Source organism: Littorina saxatilis, linkage group LG1, assembly GCF_037325665.1.
Source record: "Littorina saxatilis isolate snail1 linkage group LG1, US_GU_Lsax_2.0, whole genome shotgun sequence".
In the NCBI taxonomy this organism is placed as follows: domain Eukaryota; kingdom Metazoa; phylum Mollusca; class Gastropoda; order Littorinimorpha; family Littorinidae; genus Littorina; species Littorina saxatilis.
The window spans coordinates 30,637,642-30,655,380 of NC_090245.1; the positions used below are offsets into that span (position 1 = coordinate 30,637,642).

General features: G+C 44.1%; 1 protein-coding gene across 1 annotated transcript in view; it reads left to right on the forward strand.

Moving 5' to 3' along the window:
* The first annotated feature begins 2,150 nt into the window (after positions 1-2,150).
* Positions 2,151-17,739, forward strand: part of LOC138971751 (protocadherin gamma-A12-like) — a 63,611-nt gene continuing 48,022 nt past the window's right edge. Inside the window, exons 1-5 of the mRNA XM_070344580.1 lie at positions 2,151-2,311; positions 2,797-3,457; positions 5,396-6,094; positions 7,462-7,647; positions 8,268-9,365. Of these exons, the coding sequence (XP_070200681.1) occupies positions 2,151-2,311; positions 2,797-3,457; positions 5,396-6,094; positions 7,462-7,647; positions 8,268-9,365 (2,805 nt within the window). The remainder of the gene's footprint in view (positions 2,312-2,796; positions 3,458-5,395; positions 6,095-7,461; positions 7,648-8,267; positions 9,366-17,739) is intronic.

Below are 17,739 nucleotides of genomic sequence, written 5' to 3' on the forward strand. Positions count from 1 at the left end.
CTTCGCTGCTTTGCTGCAATGCAATTTCATGCCTGGAAAACTTTGGGATACAACTTTCACTAACCGGATTAAATTTGATGTGAATAATTTTACTTTAGACATTCAACGTCTTTTGTCTACGATCTGAATCTGATCAGATATTTTGCTGAAACTTCTGTTTGGGATTTTGTTCTGAAGAAAAGACATGCCTTTTTCATCACAGTGTGTTGTTGTGCAAACGGTATTCTTTTAGGTGTTCGTATTGAGAAACATACCTTCACTCGTAATCACATTGTGTAATCAGTTACACCAACACTCGTACAAATTAAGTTGTTTACTAATTCGCGGACTTTAACCTTGTATTACATGTACAGACATTTCGCTGCTAGTATCACGTAACGATCGACATTTTCTTGCTTTTTTAAAACTGGAGCTTCGTCCATGAGATCAATATTGACCAATACCAGCTGGGCAAAGAGAAACTAAGCTGCTGCTATCAATAACAAAAACTCGTAGACTTCTGCAAAACCAGATTTGTCTGGACAGCTTCTACACGGAAAGGCACAAGTCAAAAAGAAACGGCTACAGAAAAAAAAGAGAAAGAGACGCATACAAAAAGACAAGGACACATTTTTATCTTTCTCATACATCAACTGCAACGAAGACAACACACATCCTGACAAAGCCAAACAGAGCTGCTTCCTACAATAACTCATACATTTCGGTGTTGGTTTTTGTCTTGTCCACATGACTGCTTTTGTTTCGATCTAGTGTTGTTTTACAAGTACTTAACGAGAGCCCGTTAGGCTTGGCCGTGCAGTTGTACTGAGCACTGAGTAAATTACCCCTCCAGAATGCGCCACGAGCCTGCAAAAGCCTGCTAATGGAAAAGCAATTTGAGGCCTCTCCCTCCCCCCGCCGTCGCTAAACCCCTTCCCACATCAGTTTTCAGCTTTGTTTTTTTACCCCGAGTTTTCTTTCCTACGATCCTCGCATTATTCGTCTCCATTAGGGACTCGCCGAGATCAGAGGAGCTAGCAGGGTTTTTAAGTTCCAGCGCGGATAAATTGGAAAATGAGTCGCCTGGTGCCGCCACCTTGCTCAACATTTTAATTCTTCAAGGGAGAGAAGCAGACGAGAGGGAAATCTGGACGTATCTTTAGTGTGTGATCACGTTGCGAAGTTGTCAGTTTCTCGCCCACATCACTTACAGTTTCTTAATGTTCATATCTGGTGGTAATTTGACTCCACACTGGAAGAAATTTGTTTGAAGACCACCGGGAATACGCTTTTTGTGGTCTATATACGTGTACTTTGGTGTTGAATTCATAATCAGCATCATCGTCATCATCCACAACAAAAAGCTGTTACATTTGTGTCCATCTCGAAATTCTTAGAGAAAACACAGACATCATTTTGTCGTGAAAAAGACTCGAAAGTTGGAAACTGCTTTGGACTTAATGAGAAAAGCAAAAACTGTTTGATTGTGCTTACAGTTTTATACACTTCAACATATCTGGGAATTTCACCAACGTGTATGGATGTTTGTGAAATGTGCTTCTGCAACGGTGGGAAAAGATGCGTTTCAACTCTTTTTAGCTCTTCGCATTAACGTGATTAATTTTCCCAGGTTAGAATCGGGTTTCATTTTCATTTCCTTGAGCTCAATCTTCATTTTTGTCCGCATCACCTGTCATTCTCCGTATCTTGGAAGTGGATCCAGATATCGCCAAAAAGTTGTTGATGTGTGCGGCAGGGGAATCAGACGGATATTACTTCACTCCACAACTCTACGCGGATTTTACAGGGAAGCGAACCGAGAGCAATATTGGTAATGATTCTCAACAATCCAGATGCGACGGATACCGCGATCTTTTGATCACAGCAGCGCGAACGCTGTCTGCAGTATGAGTCTTGTGATCTTTGTAAAATCCTAGCCCTCAATTTTTTCCCCCCGCATTTGCAGGAAATGCTTATTTCTGATGAAGAAATCCTTCCCATCTCTCTCGGAAGTATTGCTCCTTTGATCATTAACCGTGACAATATCGTGCTGTAGGTTCGTTTGAATCCCGGAAGTACAGCTCAAGTGTTGTGTTCTTGAGAATCTATCATTTTGCCGTCGAAAAATGTGGCGGTTTGAATTTCGGGATTTTGCGACCTTCGCCGTGAGGATGGTGGTGCTGTTGAGTGTCTTGCCATTGTACCACGCTCAGAACAAGGAGCTGAGTTACAGTATGTACGAAGAGGGACCTGTGCCTTCCCTGGTGGGGAACATATCGAGGGACTCCAATGTTTCACAGCTCCTAGGCACCGATGTCTTCGCGACTCTCAGGTGGGTCTTTCTCGGTTTTTATGTGTGCGTGCGTGCGTGCGTGCGTGCGTGCGTTGTGTGTGTGTGTGTGTGTGTGTGTGTGTGTGTGTGTGTGTGTGTGTGTGTGTGTGTGTGTGTGTCAGAGAGAGATTCAGACAGGCAACATTAACACTGCAGCCACAACAACACATAGCCTGTCTCCTGATACTGAAGGTCATTGTCAGCCTTTTGCAGGATTGTTCACACATTGCCTTTCGATCATAACCCAGATCTAGAGCACGTTCACTTTGTAATGACGCACCTTCATTATGCGCTTTTGCGTATAATCAAGTTTCCAAGTACAAAACAAGATTGTTTTTTTTGACGCACCAGTATTATGCGTGTGTGGGTATAATCCACTTTACGAGTTCAATACAAAACAAGACCTAGAGCCTTTTCGGACGCACCTAGCTGTAATACGCACACGTTTCTGAAACTGTCTTAACCTTTTGCCCCACTCTTGCTAGGTATCGCGTGTTGTCGCAGCCAGACACGAACAGCGCGCTATTCTCTGTGGGCAACACCACCGGACTTCTGATGACCGCCGCCAGGATTGATCGCGAGAGTCTCTGTCACTTCTCGGAAAACTGTCGCCTCCTGGTCTACGTAGCCATCCAACAGAGCGCCGGAGCCTACTTTGTCACGGTCAAGGTCAACGTCAACATCCGGGACATTAACGACAACGACCCCCAGTTCCCGCAGAACTCGATGTCTGTTCCCGTGACAGAGAACTCCGGCAGAGAAAGCATCGACATCATCCCTGCCATGGACTTGGACATCGGGAAAAACACCATTCAAACCTTCGACGTGGTGGCCGAAGACCCTACCATGTTCAGGCTGGAAGTGACACCGAACCTCGACGGAAGTCTCGTGCCGAATCTCGTGGTCTTACGGGAGTTGGACCGAGAGGAACGAGACTTCTACAAGGTGGTGATTTTGGCCAAAGATGGCGGCTCCCCCATGAGGACTGGCGTTCTGACGCTGAACATTACGGTGGAGGATGTGAACGATAATCCGCCCGAGTTCACGGCGAACGAGTACAATGTGAATGTGAATGAAACGTTGCCACGGGATACTGTGGTGGCCACTGTTCGAGCTACGGATCGAGACATTGGATTCAACGGAGAGGTGGGTGATACACAGTTTTTAATTTTGTCTGTATGAATATATTTGCCTTACCTGCTGATGCACTGGAGTGTTATTTCTGTACGGTTTGCCTTTTTACATTTAGTCAAGTTTTGACTAAATGTTTTAACATAGAGGGGGGAATCGAGACGAGGGTCGTGCTGTGTGTGTGTGTGTGTATGTGTGTGTGTGTGTGTGTGTGTGTGTGTGTGTGTGTGTGTGTGTGTGTGTGTGTGTGTGTGTGTGTGTGTGTGTGTGTGTGTGTGTGTGTGTAGAGCGATTCAGAGTAAACTACTGGACCGATATTTATGACATTTTTCATGAGAGTTCCTGGGTATGATATCCCCAGACATTTTTTTCATTTTTTTCGATAAATGTCTTTGATGACGTCATATCCGGCATTTTGTAAAAGTTGAGGCGGCACTGTCACACCCTCATTTTTCAATCAAATTGATTGAAATGTTGGCAAAGCAATCTTCGACGAAGGCCGGACTTTGGTATTGCATTTCAGCTTGGTGGCTTAACAAATAATTAATGAATTTGGTCATTAAAAATCGGAAACTTGTCATTAAATTATTTTTTTTAAACGATCCAAAAACAATTTCATATTATTCTTCGTCATTTTCTGATTCCAAAAACATATACATAATATTATGTTATATTTGGATTACAAACAAGCTCTGAAAATTAAAAATATGAAAATTATGATTAAAATTAATTGTCCGAAATCGATTTAGAAACAATTTCATCTTTTTCCTTGTCGGTCCCTGATTCCAAAAACATAAGAAATGATATGTTTGGATTAAAAACAAACTCAGTACACTAAACATAATAGAGATACAGAAACGCGGCGTGTTATCCTGCTCAGCGCGACCATTACCGCACTATTCTGGCTTGTCGATTTCACTGCCTTTGCCACGAGCGGTGGACTGACAAAACTACGAGTATGCGGTCTTGGTGAAAAAATGCAGTGCGTTCGACAGCTTGACTAAATGTTGTTATTTCGCCTTACGCGACTTGTTATTCGTGTCTTTGTGAATCTGAAAATAAACTCGTGCAGCCGCTTTAGTGCTTGTGTAAAATTCACTAAATTAACAACCCTCCCCCCTCCCCGCCCCCCCCCCCCCCACCCCCCCTCTCATTTTTGTCTTCTTTATTCAAATCCCTTGGAAGTAAGCACTTTTGTGCTTTTGTCCGTTGATCTGACAACATTTATTGGACTTCTCTGTTTGTCGTATATTAGTGTGCTGTGAATATCCCACTGTTCTGTGACCAAGGTGCCGTGCATGCTGCTTTCGTGTTGGCCTATTTCATTGCTTTAACTTTATTTCCACTGTGAGAGTACCCTTTTAAAAACACGCTTTCGGGCCTGTTCTTCTTCCCTGGACCTACTTGGTTGTGAATAACGATTTGAAAAAAATCTGTATGTTGTGATTTGATTATAAGGCCGTACCGCTTCAGTGCTTATTTGTGCATTATTTTGGCTTCGTTTTTCTGGCGCAAGTGTGTGCGGTGTGGGTGTGTTATGTGAGTGAGTGTGTGTGTGTGTGTGTGTGTGTGTGTGTGTGTGTGTGTGTGTGTGTGTGTACATGTGTGTGTGTGTGTGTGTGTGTGTGTGTGTGTGTGTGTGTGTGTGTGTGTGTCTGTGTGACTTCTTTTCTTCTGACTGATGTACTAGGTGCCGTTTTCTGTCTCTCTTTCTTATCTTTGGCAATATATTCCCGTATTCGTGTTGGCGTTTTAGATGTAGTAAGGACAGATTGCAAAAATAACTTGTGTTCTTATGCACTGAAGATGAATCAGTCAATTGATGTTTTGAACTGATGTGCTGTGAATAACGACTTTAATCAATGTCTACTCGTGTTGTACAAGGTAATTGATGTTTTGAAGTGATGTGCTGTGAATAACGACTTTAATCAATGTCTACTCGTGTTGTACAAGGTACGGTACCGCTTCAGCCCTCGTCAGACGGACGACAACGCTAACGCCTTCACCATCCACGACACGACGGGCGAGATTCGAACCGTGCAGGATTTGACCCACCTTCAGGGCAAAACGCTGCGGCTTGTGGTAGAGGCGGTGGACCGAGGAACCAAGCCCCTGAAAGCTCAGGCCGTCGTCAATGTCAAGATCATCGATGCGGTCAACAACTACCCCAACATTCGACTGACCACCATCTCTGGAGGGAACGTTTCTCTGGTCAAGGAGAGCGCCCCGACTGGATACGTCGTGGCGCACTTCATTGTCGTGGACACCGACTCAGGGACCAACGGGATCGTGAGCTGCTCCGTCAGCGGAGGCAACTTCGCCCTGCAGAAACTCGTCGACAAGGAGTACAAGATCACCCTGGTGGGCACCCTCAACAGGGAGCAGCGGGACCGCTTTGACGTCAACGTCAGGTGCTGGGACTTCGGGAGGCCGTCATCGCTGACGTCATCAGTGTCCTTCAGCGTGATCGTGGAGGACGTCAACGACAACTCGCCCATCTTCTCGCGGAAGCTGTACCGGCGGAACGTGACGGAGGAGCAGGGGCCCGGGGTGCTGATGAGGGTCCACGCGGTGGACGCCGACATGGGGGAGAACGGGAGGGTCACGTATCGTCTCGGCAACATCTCCTCCTTCATGACGTCACTCATCCAGGTAAGTGGATTCTGATACACATCCTTTTAGCTGCTTCTTTATAATCTCTGTAATTCTAGTAAAAACTATGTATTGTATTATAACTAGACATATCCAGGCACACTGGAGGTTTTTGCCGCTTTCTTGTCGAGGCTAGGGGCATGCAGACTCTTGATCTATCTAGACCTGTGCAAACTTGATTCCGACATAATCCACCCATGAAGATTTTGTAACCCAAACTTTCATTGTTTAAGAAAGATCACTTCAGAGTCCTTTGTTTCGCGTATGTTTTATGAAAGTTATATTTCCAGCTATGACATTAGGTAAATCTATGTCTCAGCAGTGCCTTTGCAGTCAGGAGTGCCGTTTTTCGTACGCTTCTGTACTGTTTTAACTGAAATGTAATACCCGGGCCAATATTGACGGACTGTGTGATGATATCTTCTGCTATGGTCTGTTGAGACAGTGATATCAAAATCGAGACTTAAAGGTCGAGATTTTTATATCACTGTCGAAACAGACCAATAGCAGAACACAGTCAGTCAATGTTAGATATATTGCTAATTCTCTGGACATTTTGTATTTACTGTAAAGAAATTACAAAAGTATTTGTCTCAGTTTTGGCTGTTAGAACCATATCCCTCCCTCTGATTATTATTTCTTTTTGTTCACTCTGTTCTTGTATTTTTCAGTATTTCAAAATGTCTTTTCTTTCAAAAGGTCTTTAGTCACTTGCTCAACTAAATTCTGGGATCATTACATTTTCATATATATATTTGTTTGTTCTTAAAACTGATATCGACGGAAATGTCGTCGATATCAATTTTACAATGAGCTCAGTTTTGCCCAATTGACCAATGGAAATCCACGTTACATATGAACTAGCAATATAGGCTGATATTAATTGACAAAGTCGACTTCGAGATGTATACGAAGCTCGCTGCGCCAAGTCAGCTTCAGGCTCGCTAAATCAAAGAAGGCTGTAATACAAACGAGCCTTCAGCGGGGATATGACCTGTACTTATGTTGAGTATTATTGACACTGCAATTTGTGGAGGACGAGCCTTCAGCGGGGATATGACCTGTACGTATGTTGAGTATTATTGACACTGCAATTTGTGGAGGACGAGCCTTCAGCGGGGATGTGACCTGTACTTATGTTGAGTATCATTGACACTGCAATTTGTGGAGAACGAGCTTTCAGTGGTGATATGACCTGTACTAATGTTGAGTATTGTTGACACTGCAATTTGTGGAGAACGAGCTTTCAGTGGTGATATGACCTCACCTGTACTTATGTTGAGTATTATTGACACTGCGATTTGTGGAGAACAAGCTTTCAGTGGTGATATGACATGTACTCATGTTGAGTATTATCCACACTGCAGGTTGTGGAGAACGGAGACATCGTGGCCAGGGCATCGTTTGACCGGGAGGTGTACAAGGTCCTGGACTTCATCGTAGTGGCCGAGGACCACGGGGTTCCCCAGAACTCGGCCACTGCCAGGGTCATCTTTGACATAGTGGACATCAATGACCGCAAGCCCTCGCTTCCTGTCGGATACACTATTAAGGTGACAAAATACGATGATAAAACGTCTTTTCTCTCTTGGCTAGAACTGTGATAGACTTTAAACGAAATTAGTTTTTAGTTGCATCGGTCCCGGATAGCCATTTAGGTTGTAATAGGTACGATAAAAAGAAAACAATAACCAACTAACCTTTCTTAGCTTGACTTCGCAAACGAGGAATTATGAATACAATGCAATGCAATACAATGCAATGCAATGCAATGCAATGCAATGCAATGCAATGCAATGCAATACAATACAATGCAATACAATACAATACAATACAATACAATACAATGCAATACAATAGCAATAGCAATAGCAATTACAATAGCAATAGCAATAGCAATTACAATTACAATACAATGCGATGCAGTGCAATAGAAACGCAATGTGATGCAAGTCAATTCAACACAACAAAATAAAGTATAATGTAAATCAATAAAACACAAGAAGATACAACACCATACACCACACTGCACAACACAACACTATGTATTGTACGTGTTTCGTGGTGGTTGTTGATTATAGAACTATAGTCAGGTGTTTTCCATAGAAATGCCATGATGTTTTGATGCTGCTTATGATGATCAATGATCAGTGTTATTATGTATATCACCAAGGTGGCGGAGAACCAGCCCAGGGACACGGTGGTGGGCACCATCAAGGCTATCGACGAGGATGAAGGCGACAGCGGCAAGATCGCCTACCACCTGCTGTCGGACAACAACGCCACCCGCTTCTTCACGGTGGAGAAGAGCGGCATCGTCCGGACCAAGGTCAAGTTCGACCGAGAGACCCGCGAGTTCTACCACCTCTCTGTCCTCGCCAACGACCAGGGAGACCCTCCAAACACCAACATCCTCAGCGTCACTGTGGAGATCACCGACGAGAACGACAACACCCCGCGGTTCTTGAGGCCCAACGACACCTTCAGCGTCGTCAACATCTCCTCTGTCACTCCCGCTCGTGCGGTCATCTTCCTGGCTAAAGTCGAGGATAAGGACGCTGGCAACAACGCCGTGGTGGACTTCGGGTTCGCCTCGGACAACTACGGGGCGTTTACTATCAATAGGACTACAGGAGCCGTGTCCACGATCCGGAACCTCCAGCCGATGGACTCGGGCACGTACAGGCTGGTGCTGCTGGCTAGAGACCGCGGTGTCGGAGGAGCCAGATCTGCGATTGCAACTCTCTCTGTTGTGGTAGTGGCTGAGAACGCTACGATGCTCGCCTCGGGGCAGGAGATTGAAGACCATGTCATCATCGTCGTCGTCCTCGTCTGCCTGACTGTCCTCACTACCGCCTGTGTCGTCGCCATCCTCCTCCGCCTGCGTCACACGGATCGTCGCGAGCGTCGTCACCACCACCACCACCACCACGGCCTTCCTCCCGAGTCCAAAGCCGCCTACCACCTTCGTGAAGTCAAAGGCTCCGGATCCAGCCTTAGCGGCGGAGGCAGTAACGGAGGCGGTGGTGGAGGAGGGGGAGGAGGAGGAGGTGGGGGAGGAGTTGGGCGTGGAGGTGGTGGTAATGGGGGTGTGGGCAATGCTATGGGGAAGGACAAGGGTTCGTGGGGTGGATACGATGCGGTGAAAGGTCACGGGGTGGAGGAGACGGGTACCCCCGAGCTGGGGCGAGAGTCGGACGATGACCTCATCCTCTTCAAGCTGCAGCTGGCGGAGCAGTACAAGGAGAAGGACATGTACTCCAACTCTAAGGTGAGTGAAAGTGGCGTGGGTTGAGTGAACGAAGGAGAGAGAGAGAGAGAGAGAGAGAGAGAGAGAGAGAGAGAGAGAGAGAGAGAGAGAGAGAGATTGTCTGTCTGTCTGTCTGTCTGTCTGTCTGTCTACATAGTTGTGTTTTGAACGCGAGCACTAGCGCTTTGTCAATATGCGCTGCACGTGCCTGATTTTGTGCTTGCTTTTTTCCCTTCGTGTTTGGCATGAATATTTTTTTTTAGAAATGACAACTTGATCACATAATTATTTATTCCGTATGGGTAATGCAAGGGTTTTGCCTGCATCAGTTTTTGCGTGACATATTTTGTAAATTCACGTCCAGTTTCGCAAGCAAATCTCGGAAGATAGAAAAACGATCAGTCTGTGTTGTTCCTCCTGCGGCATGGCAAGCTCTCGTGTGAGAATTGATTGTGAGAGGATAGGGGGTGAGGGAGGGAGGGAGGGAATTATGTACCTAAAGACAGTAGTCTAGTCTGGAATCTTAGACACAGCCATACAAAATAGCTGACAGTTTAAGTAAAAGGGAGATTGGCAGAGGTGGCGGGTGGCATAGTAGGAGGCAGAGAGACGGCTTGAAATATACTCCTACGCCTAGAAAACCGAAGGACAGTGACATTTGGTGCTCTTAAACGTGTCTTTGGTACTCAGATAAGCAGACGCGATTATTGTGGGGACTTCCGGGTCTTTTGGGCAGTTTTGGAAACACAAGTTGAAAGAATGGAGAGACAGAGTGTCTGAAGAAGAGCTACAAAGATAGACATTTGAGGCCAAAAGCCAACGGGTGTCTCAGCGAAAAGGAGAGAAGAAAAGAAAACAAGAAAACAATCAGAGCGGAGTTGGACGGAGAGGAAGGAATGCGTTGGAGAGAGAGAGAGAGAGAGAGACAGAGACAGAGAGAGAGATACAGAGAGAGAGACTGACAGACAGACAGACTGATAGACAGACAGACAGACAGGCAGACAGACAGACAGACAGACACAGAGACAGACAGACGGACAGACAGACAGACAGAGACAGAGAGACAGACAGGCAGACAGACAGACAGACAGACAGACAGAGAGACTGAGCGATTTAAAGTCTAAAGGTGTCGGAATTAAGCGACGAGAGAAGAATACTCGAGACTCGACAGAAACAAAATACTACTTTGCAATGACGTCTTTATAGTTGACTTTCGTGAGCGTCGTCCCCGCTTTTGTCCGTGTTTTGCCCTGCAAACTGCCCTGTTTGCGAGACCCTCCTCCCACTTAGGCCGCTACTACACTGCCCCTTACAATCCCTCCCGATCTCACAGACACATAAACTTTTCTTACTGCTCAGCGAAATCTCCCTGCGTCACGCAAGGTACACACGCCAACAGGACGCAATTACAGGGGACGGTACTCTGGGAGACTAGCATTCTCTCCCCTGTAATGGCGGACGGTCCCTGCGGTTAGACTTTAATTAGCATCGTGAAAGTTTTAAGTATGCTTTTAAACGGGCATGGCTGACGTTGGGTCTGTTGGGCTTGAGGTGCTGAATTGAGGTAATTGTGGTTGGTATGATAATATAGAAAATGGAAATACAGCTCTTTACTTACGATTTATATGATCTGTTATGTCCGGTTCTGTGAAATGGGAGCTGATTATGCGTTTTGATAGGAAACAAAGAAAAAAAAGAATACCAAACAATGGGGAAAAAAATTCATTTTACCATAAAACGCAACAGATCTATATATATATACGACTAGAGTCTGTGTGTCTGTGTGTCTGTGTGTGTGTGTGTATCTGTCTGTGCGCGATGCACGGCCAAAGTTCTCGATGGATCTGCTTCAAATTTGGTGGGCATATTCAGGTTGACCCGGTACAGGACACAACCTGGTCGATATTTCAACACGTGCTCTCAGCGCGCAGCGCTGAACCGATTTTGGTTCCACCTCAGCTATTTTGGTTCCACCTCAGCGACCCGGGCCCCCATACCGACACACCATAGCCGCTACACCACATCACAACGCCAAAGTTCTCGGTGGATCTTTTTCAAATTTGGACACCGTATTCAGCTACACCCCGGACACAATATCATCGATGAGATATTTCAACACGTGCTCTCAGCGCGCAGCGCTGAACTCATTTTCGTTTTTGTGTTCATTTCACCATTATAAGTAACTCTTCCTTATCTTCTCCAGTGTTTGGCGTTTATCTCCCTTCCTTCGTGTGGCTTTCCCGTTCAGTTGTAAGTTACTACACTGCGCTGTCCACTGCGCTGAGCGTCTTCGGATATTCCCGGCGTTACTATTTTTAGAAGGTCAACGCAGTGTACAGAACGTAAATTGGACCCGTAAATTATCCTCACTGTAAAAGTGCAAAGGTCGAATCAATTTATAGCCACGCGAAAAATACACTGTCATCTATCTCTCTATAGATACGGCTTCTCTGTGTTTTTGTGTGTGTGTGTGTGAGTGTGTGTGTCTCTATGTAAGCAACACCTGTGCATTCTTCAGTTCTGTTTGTGATGTGGTCTGGCGGCTTTTGTGTAATTTTATGTACTGGCCTTCCTTTGAGAAGCCATAACTTGCTCAGTCCTGTTTGAGTGGAGTTCGCCTCCAAAGGTGATTAACACGGTTACATTCGTCGACAAGGATGGGACTCGATATGGTCAGGAATGGCATTATGGCCACTGAATCATTTTCGTGCTGTTCCCATTCCACGAATCTGGGAGGGACCTAAGCTTGGCGGGTCCATTGTTCGGACCCGGCGAAGCCGTCGTACGGCTCTAAGTACTTCTTCCCGGCGAAGCCGGCTACCCGGCGAAGCGGGTATTCATTCTAGTATCTAATACACGTGCATTGCATTTGTGCGTCTTTTTCTTTACTCCATCGGGCTTCAATAAGGCGTTGGTCGGGCGTCGGTCCGCAATCATCACCTCGAACTTTCGATTGGAAGCCTATCATTATGTGTTTCTACCTTCCAAAAGCAACCCGCAGAAAGTATTTGTTCGAATGATCGACGGTAAAAGTCCGCTCCCCTGCCTTCCCTCCCCGTGGAACAGGAAGACGAATGATCTATTAACAGTGGAAGACTTCGGCATAAACTTCAACTTATCGTCACAAACGCGGAAATCTAGGCAGTACGGTCCTTGAAACGATGCGATCGATTAAGTCAATCCCCTATGGACTCGTAAATTCTGCTTACTTTCTTCCTGCCCAAACGCAAGTTTACCATCAATCTATTTTGGACTTGAGCGCACTTTGGAGATCCCCCTCAGGGATTCCGAAGCCATTTGCCAGAAAGGAGCTGAGGGATTTTGGCCATGTTGCCCGTATCCTAAATGTAGCGGCTTCGACGATTAGTCTTTTTTGTAAATATGGCATAGTTAGTCTTCCTTGTCTGACACAATAGGTCTGCACCACTTTGGTGTAGACTTTAACGGTGTGCTCCTGAACAAATCCCGTCTGTGAAAGGTTTTTGTGGGTGATCTAGTGCCTTTGTTGATGAGAGTTTGGTCAGTAGCACTTGTCCGTAAGCAGTACTTTAAGTCTTAAAGTTATACACCATGCGAGAGGGGGGGGAAGAGAGAGAGAGAGAGAGAGAGAGAGAGAGAGAGAGAGAGAGAGAGAGAGAGAGAGAGAGAGAGAGAGAGAGAGAGAGAGAGAGAGATTGGCTTTTCCTGCCAGTGCATATATATATATGTATATGAGGTATGAGGAAGACATACATGTATGTCTTTGAAAGCTTACTATAGCCAAGCGATACAGTGTTTTTGGACTTAGATCAAACACTGTAATGTCGCACTTAGTGATGGCTAGGCAAACATTTGTATCTAGTGTACAATATCATCGATTTCTTCTTCCTTGTGAACTGAAAGTCTCACGTTCACTTAAATGTTTTTGCACGAGTGGGTTTTTACAAGTATGACCGTTTTTACCCCGCCATTTCGGCATCCATACGCCGATTTCTGAGGATTCATGTTGGGTTTTTTTCGTGTTTCTATGACCCACGGAACTCTGAAATGGATTTGAGGATATTTTCCGTGCGCTCTTTAGCGTGTGTGTACACACGGAGGGGGATAAGGCACTGGCAGGTCTGCACATAAGTTGACCCGGGAGATCGGAACAATCTCCACCCTTTACCCACCAGGCGCGGCCATGGTTGAACACTGAATCCACCGTCCGCTTACCAGGCCGGCGTCTTATCCACTCGGCCATTGCGCCCGTCTATATATCGCCAATTAATTAACGCAATGTTTTGACACTACCTTTGTGTAAGTTTATCGTAACGACAAACTCAATGGTTTGTCTTGTAAAAGTGTGTACAATGTTATCCACGCAGTGGTGTTTGGCTTTGGTTTTCTTTAACTAAGTATGCCAAAGTATATAATAACAAGAAATTCCTCCGAGGAGGTAGGAAAAACACCCCCGTTGGTCAAAGAGAAATAACCATTCTCACTGCCACCAACTGAGAAGGTTATTTCCCTTTGACCATTAATATGTGCCTCTATAAGTCCTTGTAGAATCTTAATCCACCAATAACTCCCTAACCGTGTGTTTGACTCTCAGGAATGTATAGAACCTGTTCACCAAGTTTGGTGACGATCGGTCCGTTCATTCTTGAGATCTATATGCGAACACAAACAAACAAACACATGTGCCTCTATAAGTCCTTGTAGAATCTTAATCCACCAATAACTCCCTAACCGTGTGTTTGACTGGTCCCAATTTTTGTAAGGACCGTCTCAGGAATGTATAGAACCTGTTCACCAAGTTTGGTGACGATCGGTCCGTTCATTCTTGAGATCTATATGCGAACACAAACAAACAAACACATCGAGCGAAACCTATACACACCCCTATACCGGGGGTGTAAACACACCCCTATACCGGGGGTGTAAATATATATATATAACAGATCAAAGATGTGAAAGAAACAACTGAAAGTCACCAGAGACCTTCTTCCGAGATAATAAAAATCTCTCAGCAGAGCAAAAAGAGAGTAAAAGATACCTTAACAAATAGCCAATTGGGAAAATCAAAACCTCCTCCATTCTCTGTTAGTACTCGTTTAAATACTGTAAAAGTGATTTGTCGCGTGAAGGTTTTGTTGAGTCACTTGAGAAAAAGTGACCCGGCCGGCCGGCCGTCCGTAGACACCACCTTAACGTTGGACTTTTCTCGGAAACTATCAAAGCGATCGGGCTCATATTTTGTTTAGTCGTGACCTCCAATGACCTCTACACTTTAACGATGGTTTCGTTGACCTTTGACCTTTTTCAAGGTCACAGGTCAGCGTCAAAGGAAAAATTAGACATTTTATATCTTTTCTCGGAAACTATCAAAGCGATCGGGCTCATATTTTGTTTAGTCGTGACCTCCAATGACCTCTACACTTTAACGATGGTTTCGTTGACCTTTGACCTTTTTCAAGGTCACAGGTCAGCGTCAAAGGAAAAATTAGACATTTTATATCTTTGACAAAGTTCATCGGATGTGATTGAAACTTTGTAGGATTATTCTTTACATCAAAGTATTTACATCTGTAGCCTTTTACGAACGTTATCAGAAAAACAAGGGAGATAACTAGCCTTTTCTGTTCGGCAACACACAACTTAACGTTGGGCTTTTCTCGGAAACTATAAAAGTGACCGGGCTCAAATTTTATGTGAACGTGACTCATTGTGTTGTGAATAGCAATTTCTTCCTGTCCATCTGATGCCTCATATAATATTCAGAACTGCGAAAGTGACTCGATCGAGCGTTTGCTCTTCTTGTTTGTTGTGGTTTTATTTGTTTTTTGTTTAGCTATGGCTGTGTTGATCCAAGCCTGTTACCATTTCCACTTATCGTTGTATTCTCGTGACTGTGAAACATTATTTGTGTTCTAAATCGGCCACGCCTTGGTTTGGACTTTATGTGTCCAAGTTGTTTTTGTATCTACCGATCTTGTCATGTGTCTTTAAAATGTGTTTGTCGGCTCATGCTGCGATGTTTTAGGACAGAGCTCAGACAGTGTGACAATGTTGGACTACGATTTGTCTCAGGTTGGGTAAACCGACCCGTCTCTGGCTCTGCGATCGCAGTCAGACACCCTCGGGGAATAAAGTGCGAAGTTGAAGGGCAAACATTCCCTCCCCTTTCCAACCTCTCCATTAAAGGTGTCTACCTCCCCGTGTGAACGACCATTGAACACTTCCCTCCCCTTTCCAAGCTCTCCATTAAAGGTGTCTACCTCCCCGTGTAAACGACCATTGAACACTTCCCAAAGGCGGTTCTTACTTGAGTCCAAAGAAGACTTCGCGAAGTCTTTTTTTTTACCGAAAACTCAGTGCTAAAGCTTCGTGCGGCCAGCTTCGCGAAGAGTTCTTCACCTAGTCGACTTCGCCCAGTTAAAGACAGGCTTTACCGTGTGTGTGGATGTAAAGACAAGTCGCGTTACAAGGCGAAAATACAACATTTAGTCAAGCTCAGTCGAACTCACAGAATGAAACTGAACGCATTGCATTTTTTCCGCAAGACCGTACACTCGTAGCATCGTCTGTCCACCGCTCGTGGCAAAGGCAGTGAAATTAACAATCCAGAAAAGCGCGGTAGCGGTTGCGCTGAAGAGGATAGCACGCTTTTCTATATCTCTATTCGTTTTAACTCTCTGAACGTGTTTTTAATCCAAACATATCATATCTATATGTTTTTGGAATCAGGAACGGACTAGGAATAAGATGAAATTGTTTTTAAATCGATTTCGGAAATTTAATTTTAGTCATAATTTTTATATTTTTAATTTTCAGAGCTTGTTTTTAATCCGAATATAACATAAACATATTTATATGTTTTTTGAATCAGAAAATGATGAAGAATACGATAAACGTAATTTTGGATCGTTTTATAAAAACATAATTATAATTACAATTTTCAGATTTTTAATGACCAAAGTCATTATTTAATTTTTAAGCTTCCAACCTGAAATGCAATCCCAAAGTCCGGCCTTCGTCGAAGATTGCTTGGCCAAAATTTCGATCAATTTGATTGAAAAATGAGGGTGTGACAGTGCCGCCTCAACTTTTACAAAATGCCGGATATGACGTCATCAAATACATTTATCGAAAAAATGAAAAAAACGTCTGGGGATATCATACCCAGGAATTCTCATGAAAAATTGCATAAAGATCGGTCCAGTAGTTTACTCTGAATCGCTCTACACACACACACACACACACACACACATACACACACACAGAGACACACACACACACACACACACACACACACACACATACACACACATACACCACGACCCTCGTCTCGATTCCCCCCTCTATGTTAAAACATTTAGTCAAAACTTGACTAAATGTAAAAACATGTCGTGACAAACACTAAAGCGCAGATTCTCTGAAGGTTTTATTCCTGGACATCCCCCGCGACAAGGAGATTAAGATGAATGTTAATAAGATATGAAGTGTCAAAAGACATGAGCTTTCTAGAGTGCTGGTCATTTTACTGCGGTGGACCTAAATGGAAATAGTTTCGAAGATGAAAACAGCTCCTTGAAAACATAGAAAGGAAACAAACTTGAGTAAGTGCCGCCTAGCAAACAAGGTTGAAGGGACCTTTAAACAAGTCGCGTAATGCGAAAATACAACATTTAGTCAAGCTCAGTCGAACTCACAGAATGAAACTGAACGCATTGCATTTTTTTCCGCAAGACCGTACACTCGTAGCATCGTCTGTCCACCGCTCGTGGCAAAGGCAGTGAAATTAACAATCCAGAAAAGCCCGGTAGCGGTTGCGCTTATGAGGATAGCACGCTTTTCTATATCTCTATTCTTTTTAACTCTCTGAACGTGTTTTTAATCCAAACATAACTATCATATCTATATGTTTTTGGAATCAGGAACGGACAAGAAATAAGATGAAATTGTTTTTAAATCGATTTCGAAAATTTTATTTTAATCATAATTTTTATATTTCTAATTTTCAGAGCTTGTTTTTAATCCGAATATAACATATTTATATGTTTTTGGAATCAGAAAATGATGAAGAATACGATAAACGTAATTTTGGATCGTTTGATGAAAAAATAATTTTAATTACAATTTTTAGATTTTTAATGACCAAAGTCATTAATTAATTTCTAAGCCTCCAAGCTGAAATGCAATACCAAAGTCCGGCCTTTGTGGAAGATTGCTTGGCCAAAATTTCAATCACTTTGATTGAAAAATGAGGGTGTGACAGTGCTGCCTCAACTTTTACAAAATGCCGGATATGACGTCATCAAAGACATTTATTGAAAAAACTGAAAAAAACGTCTGGGGATATCATACCCAGAAACTTTCATGTAACATTTCATAAAGATCAGTCCAGTAGTTTACTCTGAATCGCTCTACACAC